The 15,577-nt window shown below is 39.5% G+C and overlaps 1 protein-coding gene across 5 annotated transcripts in view; it reads right to left on the bottom strand.

Moving 5' to 3' along the window:
• Window positions 1-3,979: 3,979 nt before the first annotated feature.
• Window positions 3,980-15,577, bottom strand: part of LOC129769484 (somatostatin receptor type 2-like) — a 196,771-nt gene continuing 185,173 nt past the window's right edge. For all 5 annotated transcript variants that reach the window (XM_055771785.1, XM_055771784.1, XM_055771787.1 and 2 more), the window contains one exon: window positions 3,980-6,043. In XM_055771785.1, the coding sequence (XP_055627760.1) occupies window positions 4,201-5,667 (1,467 nt within the window). In that variant the 5' untranslated portion in view covers window positions 5,668-6,043 and the 3' untranslated portion in view covers window positions 3,980-4,200. The remainder of the gene's footprint in view (window positions 6,044-15,577) is intronic.

Here is a 15,577-nt window from a genome sequence, read left to right as displayed (position 1 = left end):
AAAATTGAACGCATTTTCGCTTGATGCCCTCCATCAAAGTCTTTACAGTGTCATCCGGTAACAGTTTCTCAGTTTTTTTTCCATTTTCTTAACATGTCCTTCTCGTCTTTGACTGTCTTCTTGCTCTTCCGAAGTTCCCGCTTCATTATTGCCCAGTACTGCTCCACCGGGCGCAGCTCCGGACAGTTTGGCGGGTTCATGTCCTTTGGAAATAAATGGACATAATTGGCCTCATACCACTCCAGGACACTTTTAGAATAGTGGCATGATGCCAAATCTGGCCAAAATAGCGGAGCTTCGTCGTGCTGCTGCGAGAACGGCAAAAGGCGCTTCTCGAGGCACTCAGATTTGTTGATCTCGCTATTTACTGTGCCCTTTGTCACGAAAGGCTCACTCCTCAGTCCGCAAGAGCAGATGGCCTGCCAAACGAGATATTTGGAGGCGAACTTCGACATTTTCTTCTTCTCAAATTTGTCGTCCACATCGAACTTGCTCTTGCCGGTGAAAAACTTCAACCCCGGAATTTGCTTAAAATCGTTTCGTCGTCCATCACACAGCAGCCATATTTTGTCTGCATCTTCTCGTAGAGCTTCCGTGCCCGAGTTTTAGCCGTCGATTGTTGCCGCTCATCGCGGTTTGGGAAGTTCTGTACCTTGTATGTATGTAGTCCAGCTCTCTTCTTTGCATTCTGGACGTAGCTCTGCGACATGCCGATCTTTTTAGCCAAATCACGGTTTGAGACGTTGGAATTTGCTTTTATCATCCGCTTAACCTTTCCCTCAGTCTTTTTGTTCTCCGGTCCCGGTTTTCTTCAAGCTCCTTTGCCGTGGTCCAACGTCAACCGCTCCTGGAACCGCTTCAACACTCTGGAGATGGTTGAATGGTGAATGTTCAACATTTTTCCCAACTGGTGGTGCGACAGGTCAGGAAATTCCAGGTGTTTGGAAAGAATTTGTTCTCTCGACTCGCGTTGGTTCACCTCCATTTTCGTTGAATTGAAAATCAAGACTTCGAGTTTGACAGCATGTAGACAATACACATCTATGAGAAAGTGTGCAAAATTTGGTTGATTTTTACCCAATGGTAAAAAAGTTATGCCCTGTTGAATGTGTCGCAATAATTTCGTGTTCGCCCTTTATGTTCTTGATAAGGTTTTGATCTGGTGAACTAGTTGACCAGTCCATAATCTGAAGCCCCTATACATTAAACCATGCCTTAACTTTCCGGATGTTATGAATTGATGCAAAATTACCCAATTATCACGGTATTTTTGATGCAAAAACAGAAGTGAATAATTCTGTACTTCATTGCACTTCTGACTGTACATTGGTGTTGATGAAAAGCTATCTGAACCAGGCCGTATTGAAAATATTTTCCTCAAATCATCAAACCGTCGCCTGCAAGGTTACGTGTTGAAAAATTACATGACACGTTCCGTAAGTCCGCACAGTATGAGGAAATTCTATTCAAGATGGATTTCGTTTCATCAGAGAAGTTCTCCTGAAATAGTGTAACCCATGGCATTGGCTTCAACATTAGTTTTTGGACCCGTAGCTTTGAAGATGGGATGTTTATGGTTTGAGCAGAATTTTCTCAAAAAGGCCTGGTTTAGGTAGCTTGCCATCAACATAAATAAACAGTCAGAAGTACAACGAAGTACTTCAGAATCATTTACTGCTGTTTCTACATCAAAAACAATGTGATAATTGGGTAATTTGGCATCAATTCATAAAATCCGGAAAGTCAAGGCATGGTTTATTGAATAGGGGCTTCAGATTGTGGACTGGTCAGCTTGTTTACCAGATCAAAACCCTATCAAGAACTTATGAGGAGTAATCGTATGAATAGTAGTTGCAGTTTAGAAGCAGTATAAGTGATTTGAAGAGCTTAAACGGGCAGTATCCTATGCGTAGAACGAGATATACACTACAACATGGCGCAGCTTGGTCAAAAGCACCCAGAATGGTTTTTTTGACGTAGGATTACGTCTTTCGGGAACATATTGGGGTACAAATTTATAATCGAAAATCGAACACATCGTGAAAATTGTCCAATTTCAAACGCTTATTGCTCAGCCATTTCATAATGGATTGATGAAATTTTTGCGTCATTCGATTTCGGTACTCCACAACAATTTTTTATATTGATGAAAATAATATATGTCATGAAACTAACAATTGAAAAAGCTCAACCCCTATCCTAACGGAAATACCCTCTTTTGATTGGTCGAAATTGACGACACATGTGGCGGTTCCCTAACAAAGACATCAAAACCAAGCATCCTGGGGGAAATCGGCATTGTAAATACATGAAAGTAGGGAAATTTTTGTTCCCACCGAAAAGTGTTCCCTAACAGAGACATTAAAACCAAGGTGCCCGGGGGAAATCGGCATTGCAAATATATGCAAGTCGAGGCATTTTTATATTGCAAGTGAGGTGAGTGCTACGATTAATTCTAGCAAATAAAATTTAAATTTGTAACTTTAATGTTGGTTGCTTCCTAAAATTTCATTTCAACGACCGATAGTATATTGTGAAAAATTTAGCACAAGTGTAGGTGTAAAATTGTATATGGTAGCAGTTGTATTAAAAATGACTTGATATATGAAACGATTTATTTCTATTTTCATAAATAATAACCAATGTGTGTTCCCCCTCGAGAACGGATCGTTCGGTTTGAGCTGTCTGTTTTGTTGTGTTCATTTTCACACAAAGAAAATTTATACGGTGAGAAAAATTGGAAAAGAGAAAAAATATTAGAAAAAGTGATTTCCCATATGGTCTACATGTAGTATAGTATAGGTGTTGTTAGTCCAATTAAAATTCGCATCGTGTTGAATAAACACTCAGAAAGTAAAAATTATAAAAGAACTACCTTTTCCATTTCGAATATGTTTTCTCTATGTTATAGTAACAGGTTTTTACTGATGAGAAAAAATGATAATTGTGTTCGGTATTGATAATTATCATATATTACATTGGTCAGTTATTTTTTCTTTATTTCATCCATACATAACACATGAGGCATCTCGTCTAGGATCACAGAGGGTGGTTTTCATCATATCTCGTTCCACATCGGTATCTTTTATTATTTTACCATCCTTCTGCCATCATCACTCGGTGAACACTGGTGGAGTGAACAAACAATACCCAACAACCAAAGAGAACGGTCCTTTTCAGGACCACCAAATCATTATCGAAGAGTTTACCGATGTAATTTTTCCAACATATCCAACATCATAGCCTAACGGAATCCTACGTCAACGTTAATATAATTCATGTGAAATTGACGTTAATTTTGTAAAGAAGTGAGAGTTTTTCAATCTGGTTCTATAGTTATGAAACACTGATATTTTAGTTTTTTTGAATGTTTCACGCCTGAACATAACAATCAAGTTCAATTGGCCAGTCTTTTAAATGAAGATAGTTATTATAACCTACACTGTATACTTCAATTCAACTGACTTCTTACATATCTCTGGAAACTCACAAAAAATAATGGTTCTATAGTTGTGAAACGCAGTGTATAACGTGAAGGAAATTAATACCAAAAAGTGTAATGTATTGCCTTCAGTCTTGACAGTCTTAAGTCGAACGCCCCTGGCGAACCTAGGAACGCGTCAAATCCATCCGCGACCTCAGAGTGATCATCGACAGTAAAATACGATTCAACTCACCACCCTAAAGTTGCATGACACCAAACCTGTCATACTCACCTATTCCGTTTTAATGCAAATGAAACATTGGGGTGGATGTTTTGGAATAAAAAAGTTATTAATATCGAATTGAACTTTTAAGTAAATTTTGAGCACTGTAATTAACATTTGCCATTTTTCCTAGAACGTTCAATTCTTCAAACTTGTTTTTAAAAAAAAAATTGTCGAAGATTGTTCATTGCTGTGTACAGTTCAATTCGATACTATACGAGTAGACATGGAAGTTTCTCATATTCTATTTCAAGAGCATAACACAGAAATCATTCTTCGATTTTACGAATTTACTTCCCGAGCGCTCACGCGTTCCGTCAGGCTTCAAAATAGCTTACCTAGATTTATTTTCAATGATAAATTCGAATTTATTTACAGCACATCGTTTATCACTTTGGTTGCCGACAGCATGATGACACATTATAATACAAATTGATTTCCCTAAACATAGTTGTGGTTCTGTATAACAGCGAAAATTTATCGTATATTTGATTTAAGACAATTGCACTAATTCACCTACACTACTGTTGTTGTTGTTGTTGTTGTTGTTGGCATTGGATGCCGTCGAGTTGCTAGTTTTGATGCTGTTGCTTTCAGTGGTGGCCGCAGCTGGCGCCCGATTTTCGTTGTTACAATTCTTCGTATTGTTCCCACTATTACTACTAACGGGTTTGTTGTGGTTGTTGTTATTATTATTAGTGCTATTACTATTCAATAAGCTCCTTTGAACAGGTGGGCTGGGATTCCGCGAGGACACATTGGAGGCCGCGGTCGTTGTCGTAGTACCCGTTGTGGTCGGATCGATCATCAGCCGGTGTTGAACCTTCGTTATCGTCAGTTGTGTTGTGTCCGAGTTGTTGCGTGTTCGCGAGCGTTTTGGCATGACGCTGTTTTCCAGCTTCAGCTGAGCGTTGACTTCGGCTCGAGCGGCACATGTGCAGGCTTTGAGGAAGCTTTTCTTGAAATTTTCACTAAGGTACGCGTACAGAATCGGATTGATGGCCGAGTTGATGTATCCCAAGCAGCCAACCAACAGAAATAGTATGATATCCAGACGGGTGCTGCACGACCCGTAGGGAGACGTAATAAGTGCCACTTGGGATATCCAGTAGGGAAGCCAACAGAGGATGTAAACCGTAATAACTGTCAGCACAAGTTTGGTTACCTTCCTGTGGGAGCGTCGTTTCCCGCGTGATTTATTGGTAGTTTTCGGGCCAACGTTTCGCAGTTTTCTGATGACGAGACAGTAGAATGTCATTATGAAGCAAAGTGGGATAACAAACCCCAATATGAGCGAGTACAGCGTGAAGGTGTATCCGGGCAGGTGGTTATGCGATTCGGGCCACACAATTTGACACGAGTAGTAGTTGGGTTTAAGCTCTACGATGTCACCGTATATAAGTATTGGCAGCATAATCAAAGCGGATGCGACCCACGCCAAAACGGATACCACACGAGATACCAGCGGTGTGCGATATTTCGGCGATGATATATGGTGACAAATAGCGATGTATCGGTCGGCGGACATGATGAACAGAAATATTGACGAAGTAAATTGCGTAATCGATGTGCTGACCATATACACCTTGCACATTGCTCCCCCGAATACCCAGCGTTCCATGTGCATTGTTGCGATTAGAAAGGGGATGCCGATCAGGAAGCACTCGTCTGCAATTGCCAGGTTCAAAATGTACATGTTGGTCACCGTTTGCATATTGGAAAAGCGCAGCACCACGTAAATCACCAAAGTATTTCCCATCACTCCCACCAAACAAACGACGGCGTACAAAACCATGAACAATGTATACGTGGTTGGCATATCTGTATGGCACGTGAAATTGGCACGCAACCAACTTCCATTCATCCCTGCGACCGTTCCGTCCAATCCATACTCATCCAATGAGGCATTCTCACCGAACAAACCTCCACCGTTCAGGAAGTACGTCAGATTGCTATCCATGTCTATACTTATGCTCTGTTTCTCGTTATCAGGACTCGATTATCACGCGTCGAAACGTTGTCAAAATTTAAAATAAATCTCCCATGCATGGAACTCTCCGTTCAGTATCCTGCATACGTTCCTGCGTCAACAAAACACTCGTTTATTATTTTTTTCTTCAGCAATGCTCAAACAAACAGGAAACTTTATGCCACACGTTCACACTGATGAAAGTTCAATTGATTCCAGTGCTGCCCTGGCCGTCTCAACATCATTCACGGGAAAAAAACGATGAGGAATCATTTTTCAGCTGTCCGCATGGTTCCGGTTCCCAGCGCCGTCGTCGTCGTCCTCGTCGTCGTCAGCAATTGGCTATTATGAAGTGTGTGTGGGTGTCCTGTGAATAAACAGAGAATGGAAAAAAATGTGAAAATCAGGTCAATGGAGTTTGTTTTTGATTTAGGGTGGCAGGATGAACCGGATGGAGTTGTGCGGAACTGGGCTGGCATCCGCTGGCCGCCGCCACCTAGACACAGCTGCATTCCGTGTACATGCTGCTGTCGAGTCATTGGAATATATTTGCTGAAATCCACGGCCGAATGGCTTCGGCGTAATCAGATTTCACTAATGAACGGACTACGGACTGATTGTGGGGCGTCTGCAATTAGCACATAGGTACTCGTTTGTTTGGTATGTAATCAGTTTCATCGGGAAATGAATATTAAAAAGGGGTGTTTAAGGTGCATTCTAGAACAATTAGGGTTCTTTCAAATTGATTACTATAGCAGGTAAATTCGATTTGATTGTGATACTTTTGACATCTACGTCTGTAGAGTACGTCTTTTAACAGTGTCACATCAGGAAACAGGTCCGGCAATAGAGAGCTTAAACATAAAGTGCCAACGCGAAAAGAGGATATTTCAGCATGTTTTATTGGGTTTGGGAAAAAGAAATGTCGTATTCCTGATCACAATTTGACGCTTTATTTAACATACTTAAAATTATCCAATTTAAGTCAAATATGCACCGTTTTGTTCGCAAACTTGTTGCCATTTAGAAGGCACCTTCATTGTCCCCCCCCCTCATAAAACCCCCCTCCTTATTTGCAAAAAACTCAGACAGCCAGTTTTCGCAAGCCCCTTTGAGGCCAACTTAGTATCACCAAGAGCGTTTTGCATGGACCGGAAGAGATGATAATCACTTGGAGCCAGCTCCCGTAGCCTCTGGCGGGTCATCAAAGATGTGTGAGGCCGAGCGTTGTCCTGGTAGAAAACAACACCATTCCTATGGATCATTTCTGACCGCTTCTTGTCAATCGCCTGCTTCAAACGGTCAAGCTGCTCACAGTAGAGAACCGAGTTGAGGGTCTAGCCATTGTTGAGCAGCTCATAGTGGATGATTCCCTTCCAATCCCACCAAACACACAGCAAAACCTTCCTGGTCGTCAATCCGGGCTTGGCGATGGTTTGGGCCGGATCACCGCGCTTTGACCACGATCCAATCTTCTGCAAATGGTTTCAAACGGTTTTATGGTCTATACCCAGTTCCTGGCCAATCGAGCGAGTGCTCACATGCCGGTCTACTTGGATGATTTCAACGATTTTATCGGTTTCCACGACGATTGGCCTACCAGTACGGGGTGTATCTTCGACAGCCACTACACCAGAACGAAATCGATCAAACCAACGCTGTGCTGTGCGAATCGTTACAGTATCGGGTCCATAAACTACACGAATTTTTTCGGCCGCCTTCGTAGTTTTACCTCGCAGGTAGTAAAATCGTAAAATATGGCGAATTTATTACTTGGTGGACTCCATCTTTAACGCGCTATAACTTGAGACTGAAAAGGACAATCACAACAATGTCAAAACGACACTTGTAGCACAGATTGTCGTCTTTAAATAGCCGTATAGTATGACCCGATGCGCTGAGCACAACACAAGATATGTTTAAGTGTTGCCATATATTGACAATATACGACATTTCTTTTTCCCCAACCCAATATCAATACAGAAATCATTAAACTATGTTTTGTCGTGTAGACCAGAGGACGGACAATGTGAAAGCCATGACCAAAACAAAAGATCAAGAGCATACCTCTCACTGACAAATCTCGAAAAGATAATCGAGGTTGTATGTCTACAGTCCAGTCCAATTGAAATTTGCGTTGATACATTTAGCTTCGTGTTCCATTGGTTTGAAGCGCGAAAATGACAATGTAGAAATTAATCATTCACCCTCCACATATATTAGGCTGTCAAAAAAGTCCTGCGGTATTTCCGCGAGGTGTCGTTGTAAGCGCGTAGTTCTAGTTGTATTCATTGTATCGAGTCATACTATAGCTTGTTGGAAAGGTATTTTTACGCGCTATAATATAGTCCTTGACAGTGTTTTGTTTGGTTAAATCGTTCGTGAGTTATAGTGTCGCAAATATGGAGCAAAATAAAGAGAAAATCCGACATATTTTACAGTACTACTATGACAAAGGCAAAAATGCATCTCAAGCTGCCAATACAATTTGTGCAGTTTATGGACCCGATACAGTTTCCATTTCCACCGCACAACGATGGTTTCAACGTTTTCGTTCTGGTGTAGAGGTCGTCGAAGATACGCCACGCTCCGGAAGGCCTGTCGTCGAAAATTGCGACAAAATCGCTGAATTAGCCGAGAAAGACCGGCATAGTAGCAGCCGTAGCATCGGTCAAGAGCTGGGGATAAGTCATCAAACCGTTATTAACCATTTGAAGAAGCTTGGATTCACAAAGAAGCTCGATGTATGGGTGCCACACACGTTGACGAAAAAAATTTGACCGTATCGACGCATGCGAATCGCTGCTGAATCGCAACAAAATCGACCCGTTTCTGAAGCGGATGGTGACTGACGATGAAAAGTGGGTCACTTACGACAACGTGAAGCGCAAACGGTCGTGGTCGAAGCCCGCTGAAGCGGCTCAGACGGTGGCCAAGCCCTCATTAACGGCCAGGAAGGTTCTGCTGTGTGTTTGGTGGGATTGTCAAGGAATAATCTATTATGAGCTGCTTCCCTATGGCCAAACGCTCAATTCGGACCTGTACTGCCAACAACTGGACCGCTTGAAGGTAGCACTCATGAAGAAGAGGCCATCTTTGATAAACAGAGGCCGCATTGTCTTCCATCAGGACAACGCCAGGCCACACACTTCTTTGGTGACGCGCCAGAAGCTCCGGGAGCTCGGATGGGAGGTTCTTTTGCATCCGCCGTATAGTCCGGACCTTGCACCAAGTGACTACCACCTGTTTTTGTCCATGGCGAACGAGCCTGGTAGTCAGAAGTTAGCCACAAAAGAGGCCTGTGAAAATTGGCTATCCGAGTTTATTGCCAATAAGGAAGCGAGCTTCTATAACAGGGGTATTATGAAGTTGGCATCTCGTTGGGAACAAGTCATCGAACAAAACGGCGCATATTTGACTTAAAACAGATGATTGTAACTAATTTTATGAACAAATGAAAATTCAAAAAAAATACCGCAGGACTTTTTTGACAGCCTAATATTTTTTACATGTATGGAATATACATCGGAATCTTTTATCGTGATATGCAAATGGTCCTCTTCACGATCACCCAATTATCTATAGGGTAACACGAGGTGAGTTGGACATACGGGGTGATTTGAACCACCCCTTTATCTCAAAAAGTACGGCTCAACTTGGATTTTTTATAATGTCATCTTCGTTCATTAATGAACCGTGTGTAGCTAACGAAAAAAAATTTTGGTGAAATTCGACAGGTGGAAGGAAATGGTAGCATGAACACAACAAGCACTTTGACCGTCAAAAAATGTGAATTTTCCGATCGTGGTTTTAAGGTTTTTTCCCGCTGATTAAACAAACTTCTCGTGTATTGGGCAGTAAAGTTCTATTCGCCTACAGAAGAGGAACAATTTGATGCAGCGAAACTCTAAGTTTGATAACAATAGATGAAATTAATTGCATTTTAATTTTTGCATGCTGTGAACGTGACATGGACACGTTTTTGTGGGGTGAATTGGTCCTACAGATTTGAGGTTTTTCTTTAGTCTAATTGATTCCAGATGCCGCTGAATTACAAAAAGAGGATGGGCAGACAACGTTGGAAGAAGGAGGATACAAATGAAACACAAATTTCTGCATTGCTCGATAATTAATCAAGCAAATGAAACGAAATTTATCATGTGGAGATTTTAGGGTGCAAAAAATGTTTCTATGGTTGTTAGACACACCCCTCCCCATTCCTAAAGGGGTGGGTGGGATGTTGCCATACAAAAGAAACACAAATTTCTGCAATACTCTAGAATTAATCAAGCAAACGGAACCAAATTTGGCATGTGAAAGTTTTAGGGTGCAATAAATGATTCTATGGTGGTTAGATACTCCTCCCCCCTCTCTAAGGGGAGAAAAGCGGAGGGGTCTGTCTTTATTCTATCATATTTTCTGTATCAAAAATTTATTCCATGTAACGGAGAAACATGTTATTTGCAAGTGGTTGAAAAATCTTGAACGAGAATTTTGTCTGAAAATAATCTGATATTATGATCATGAGTTTTGGTAGAAGTACTAGGAAATTTTCAGTAAAAGGTAAATTCAACGGGGTCGATTAAAAAATCAATCAATGAACAGTTCTGCGATTGGACTCATGAACTTGCGCTAAGTAAGAAAACGTGAATGTTTGAAGGTATTGATAACAAAAACAAATTTTAGGCGGGACGAAGTTTGCCGGGTCAGCTAGTTAACAATAAGTTTGATGATGAAATTTCTCTATCGTGTCCAAATCAATATGCCACAAATAACCTAACATAACCCTACGTCTACTTTGCAGCCGTGTTTCAGACATCATCTATGACGACAGATTTTCTGACCAGAACGGAAATCCAACCCGAAGCCCCAATTTTGGTAAGCGCCACGTTAACCACGCAGGGCACATAAGACCCATTCCATGAGGTTATGCACCAGAGAACCAAATTTCAAATCTAGTTTTAGGAGAAAATTGAAAACGTTATTTAAATAAGCACTAGTTATATCTGGTGGATCACACCATTGAGGAAATTGGCGGATTCCTCGGTTGAAGGAGGCCAGGATGATAGCTCAGGATTTGGTACGTGGCTTGTTTCGAGAATGGAAAAACTTGGGAAAACTTCTATACATACATGGGTACGCTATACAACGATGCTACTCGGTTGAAAATTGGAATTGGAATGATGGTTTTGGTTGTGGATCGTTTCTACGCTTTCACATATTCGTTCGTGTGAGTTTATGCTGTGTTTCGGGTTTCGCTGTTTTTAGCAGTTGTGTAATGCACCACACGTTGCATTTATGATAGGAAGGGAGTGGATTGGACAGGAATAAGTATTGGGATGGAAAAGGAATTACTTGCTTGGGATATTTGTTCCTTCTTCGCGCTGTCGGTCGCGAACAATATCATAAATTTTTTGTAACAAATTTAATTTTTATGCACCAACCGAGTTTGAAAAACTTCAAACTTAAAAAATTATATTTAAAATATTTTTATGTTTCTTGAGATATCTCTGCACATGATTAACCAAACTTCAATGTCTATATATATCATTAAATGGGTAATGCTTGTTTGGAGAGCTGTGGATAGACCTACGTTTCATTTTGTAATTTATGAGAAACAAGCATTTGAAAAACAGCATTGTCACGTCACAAAAATGGGGCATTTTTTTAGTTTATCAGATGAACATAGGTTCAAACATTTTTATACTTGGGTTTCTCTGAGCAAACAATGAAAGTCAACAACCCACAAAATTTGGTTGAGATCGGTCCACAAATAGAGGAGTATCAACTGTCTCCAGAAGAAGTTGTTGTTACGTCACGAAAAGAATACGATCCATTCCAGTGTGACGTAACAACATTTTGACTCACTACAAACAATTTTTTTGCGTTTTCATGAATAAAGCACACATAATTAAACGATGTTATAGTAAAATTAAGAAAATTTCCAACAAAAATCATCAGTTGGAGAATATTTTATTATTAGATTGGCTTGTTGTCAATCAAATACTTTTGTGACGTGGCAACACCTGACTTTTTGCTGTTTCGGACTGTTGAACATTAATGATTAATTTGATTAATTACAGTTCCGTTTCAAAACATACAAATGATCTTTTTCCTATGTTCTATCAACATTATATGAACGTCGATTTCATAATATAAGATATAATCTTATTTCAACTTCCGGTTTGCTGATGGTAGTATTGAATGCTAAAAAAATAAGGGAAACCCATACGATATGAGCTTACCAGCGGAAGTCGAATATCGTAATCCGATGCCATTTTCGAGGATGGTGACTTCCGGATCGATAAAAACGGATATAAAAGACCGGGAATGGCATGAAATCCCACACTATTGAAAATTCAGTAGGAAGCATCATTCCTGAGATACAAAGGATGGTAGGTTCAGAACCACCGGTTGGGTTAGGACCACCATCCCCTATAGGATGGACTTTTAGAAGGGGAAGAGGAGATCTCAGAGGGAAGTAAGAAGTATTCAGAGTAATGAAAAACATAAAAAATAGTATATCGGTGAAATCCTTATGTAATACAACTTATTGATTGTGTGACGTGACAACGCTTCGTGCAGACTGTTTATTCGCACAGAGCGCGTTGTCACGTCACAAAATGCACAAATTGCCGTCAAAATGCATGTTCTTGCGAGTTTTTTGAAAAACTGAGTATACAGAAATCTACGTTTACCTTTCTTTGACAAATCATAGAACAAAGTTTATTTGCATGTTTTGAAATGGAACTGAAAATACATTAATACTTTTTGCGGAACCCGCAAAAAGACAGGTGTTGTCACGTCACAAAAGTATTGGGCTGGCAACAAGCGAATTGCAACTGCAAAATATTCTCCAACTGAAGATTCTTGTAGGAAATTTTCTCAATTTCACCATTTGGAAATCGTGTGTTTTATACATGAAAACGAGAAAAAAAAAGTGTTTTTTTCCCTCCACTCACCCCCATCTCGAAGAAACTCTTATTCGAGAATCCTAGAGTTGGGCACCAATTATTTTTTGCTGAAAAAAAAAATTAAGACAATTTACAATTCCACAGGACAAAACAAGATATTTAGGTACGAGGTGAGCGGACAATAACATGTAAAGCAAAGATGTATGGATCCCAGTGAAAATAGTATTTCTTTTAAGGGATCCAATATAATATAAGAATATAACATAGTAAAAAAGATAAATTGAAACAACAAAAATTTGAATATAAAACATAGATTGTACAAAATTATGAGAAAAACTGGCAAGTATACAAAAATAAGAAAGCTAAATACTGAGGTGGTTTATTGTGGTTGATCGAAATCTATACTAGGAAAACTCTTATGATCGATTTTAGGTATAGCTTCAATTTATTTTTAAAAAGATCTGAACGTGTTATTGCTCGGATTTCCGGTGGCAAAGCATTGAAACGGGACGGTCCATAAAACAAAATGCGCTGTTGACCAACATTGGTTGTTGCCCGACTTCGCATTAAATTTTGGGCTTGTCGTGTGGAGTGTTGGTGATTTGCTGTAGGTATTGTCAGGTTGTGATGGATATTATTGTCATTTATAACGCTGTGAATAAATTTTACAGTCTGTAATTCGCGCAGTCCAATAAGAGGCAGTATACTATGAGAATCGTCAGAGTATAAGTCCGAAGTAGGATGAAGAAATGGTAGTCTGTATATGATTTTCAAACATCTATTCTGCAACACTTGTAATTTTTTTAGTTTTGTTTTACATGCATGCCCCCATACTATTATTCCATATTGCAATAGTGAGTGTATACATGCAAAGTAGAAATTGATTAACGCTTTCTTGGCCACAAAGTGAGATACTCTCTTCAATAAACCACAGAGTGAAGAAATTTTTCTCTCCAAAGAATGTACTTGTTGTGTCCATGATAAGGTCGTGTCTAGCTGAATTCCAAGATATTTGAAGTGGTTAACCTTGTCAATTGAAATATCCCCGGCCTTTGGGTCGGGACAAACGATGATTTTTTTCCTAGGTGAGTGGAAGAACATATATTTTGTTTTTGACAGATTAAGTGACAAAAGATTGTCTTGAAAATAAGTAAGAAGAACATTTTGATCATTTTCAATATTTGAGACGACGGTTTTTGATTCAGAACAAGGATAAAATAATGCAGTGTCGTCAGCAAATAGTCTAGATGTTCCTATCAACGGAAGGTTACCTATATCATTAACGTACATAAGAAACAGCAGAGGCCCGATATTACTACCCTGGGGTACTCCTATATTTATTGGACACAGGATACTTCTGGCATTATTCAATGCACATATTGGTGTCTATCGGTGAGATAATTTTGCACGAGGTCGTTGGCTATTCCTCGAATACCATAGATATTCAATTTTTTTAGTAATACATTATGATCGATTGTATCGAAGGCCTTTTTTAGGTCAAGAAATAGTGCTCCAACTACCTTTTTGTGATCGATTCCATCTATCAGCTCATCCACAAGCTCAGTGATGGCAGTTACAGTGCTGCTGCCACGCCGAAATCCGTACTGGAGCTGGTTGAAGACGTTATTTTTATTCAAAAAATCAAGAAATCTGACAATAATGAGCTTTTCAAATATTTTATTAAACACTGATAGGGTTGATATCGGTCGATAGTTGCTAGGATTCGTACAATCGCCGGATTTAAAAATTGGCACGACTTTAGCAATTTTTAGACAGTTTGGGTATCTTCCTGTAGACAGCAATATGTTGAACATTTACGAGCAAATTCTAGAAAAGGCAACTGCGTTCGTTTTTATTACATTCACTGGGATATTATCAGATCCGCAACCTTTTTTGCTGTTCAGATCTTGTATGATCGTTAGCACCTCAGCTGGATTTGACGGATATAAAAAAATTGAGTTTGGGACATAACGAGTGTACATCGATGGATTACCATTATTACGCTTAGGAATTTCACGAGATAGTTGAGTTCCGATGCTTGAAAAATATTCGTTAAAAACTTCACACACTTCTTCGTCCTTTGTATACTCAATACCATCATTAATAAGATTAATTTGTGTTCTTTCCTTGGAGCGTCCAAAAATAGAATTAATTGTTTTCCACATTCTTGAATTATTCGTATTGTTCAATAATTGTTGGAAATATGCTCTTTTACTGTACCTTTTCTCTACTTGAACTTTTTTTGAAATATGGTTGAGCATTTCTTTTAGGTACGTATCATTAGGACGGCTTTTAACCTTTTTCAAGTATTTGTCTTTAAATTTCAACAATTTCCAAAGATCATATGACATCCAGGGACAAGCGTTTCCTTTGGTGTTGACATCAACAGAGATGGTTTTGGAGCATTGGTTTAACAACGCATTGTACGTCGACGAGATATTTGTTAAGCACAATTCAACGCTTTGCCCACAACTCACTGTTTCTAAGAAATTAGAGAAGAGCGTGTTTAATCTGTTGTGGTCTACAATGGTCTTTTTCAGTTTTGTTTTGACTTTGCAACCGTTTAGTCTTAACGAAGATACAATCAATGAGTGATCACTGAGACTAGAGAAAACAGTGTCATTCCGAATGTTTGGCACGTCCATGATTCTGCATACAACATGGTCCAATATATTGTTACTCGCATTGCGCGTAGTAAACGTGTTGCCACATATAAAACCTAGCGACTGTAAGAGATTGCTATAACGAACTACAATATTATTACCAGACAAATTTACAGGAACATTCACGTCACCTACAATGAAATATGGTCTTGATTTAGAACGATTCAATTTATTTTCCAGGAAGTCATAGAATCTGTTGAAGTCAAAAGAGGGGAGACGATAAACACCTAAAACATCGAAAAACTGATTATTGACTGATAGCTCAATGTGAATGAAATGAAATCCATCTAGATTTTGATTGTCAATGATTTTATGTCGAATTGA

This window comes from Toxorhynchites rutilus, chromosome 2 (genome assembly GCF_029784135.1).
Source record: "Toxorhynchites rutilus septentrionalis strain SRP chromosome 2, ASM2978413v1, whole genome shotgun sequence".
In the NCBI taxonomy this organism is placed as follows: Eukaryota; Metazoa; Arthropoda; class Insecta; order Diptera; family Culicidae; genus Toxorhynchites; species Toxorhynchites rutilus.
The sequence above is the reverse complement of the archived record's forward strand: the minus strand, read 5'-3'. Positions and strand labels throughout refer to the sequence as shown.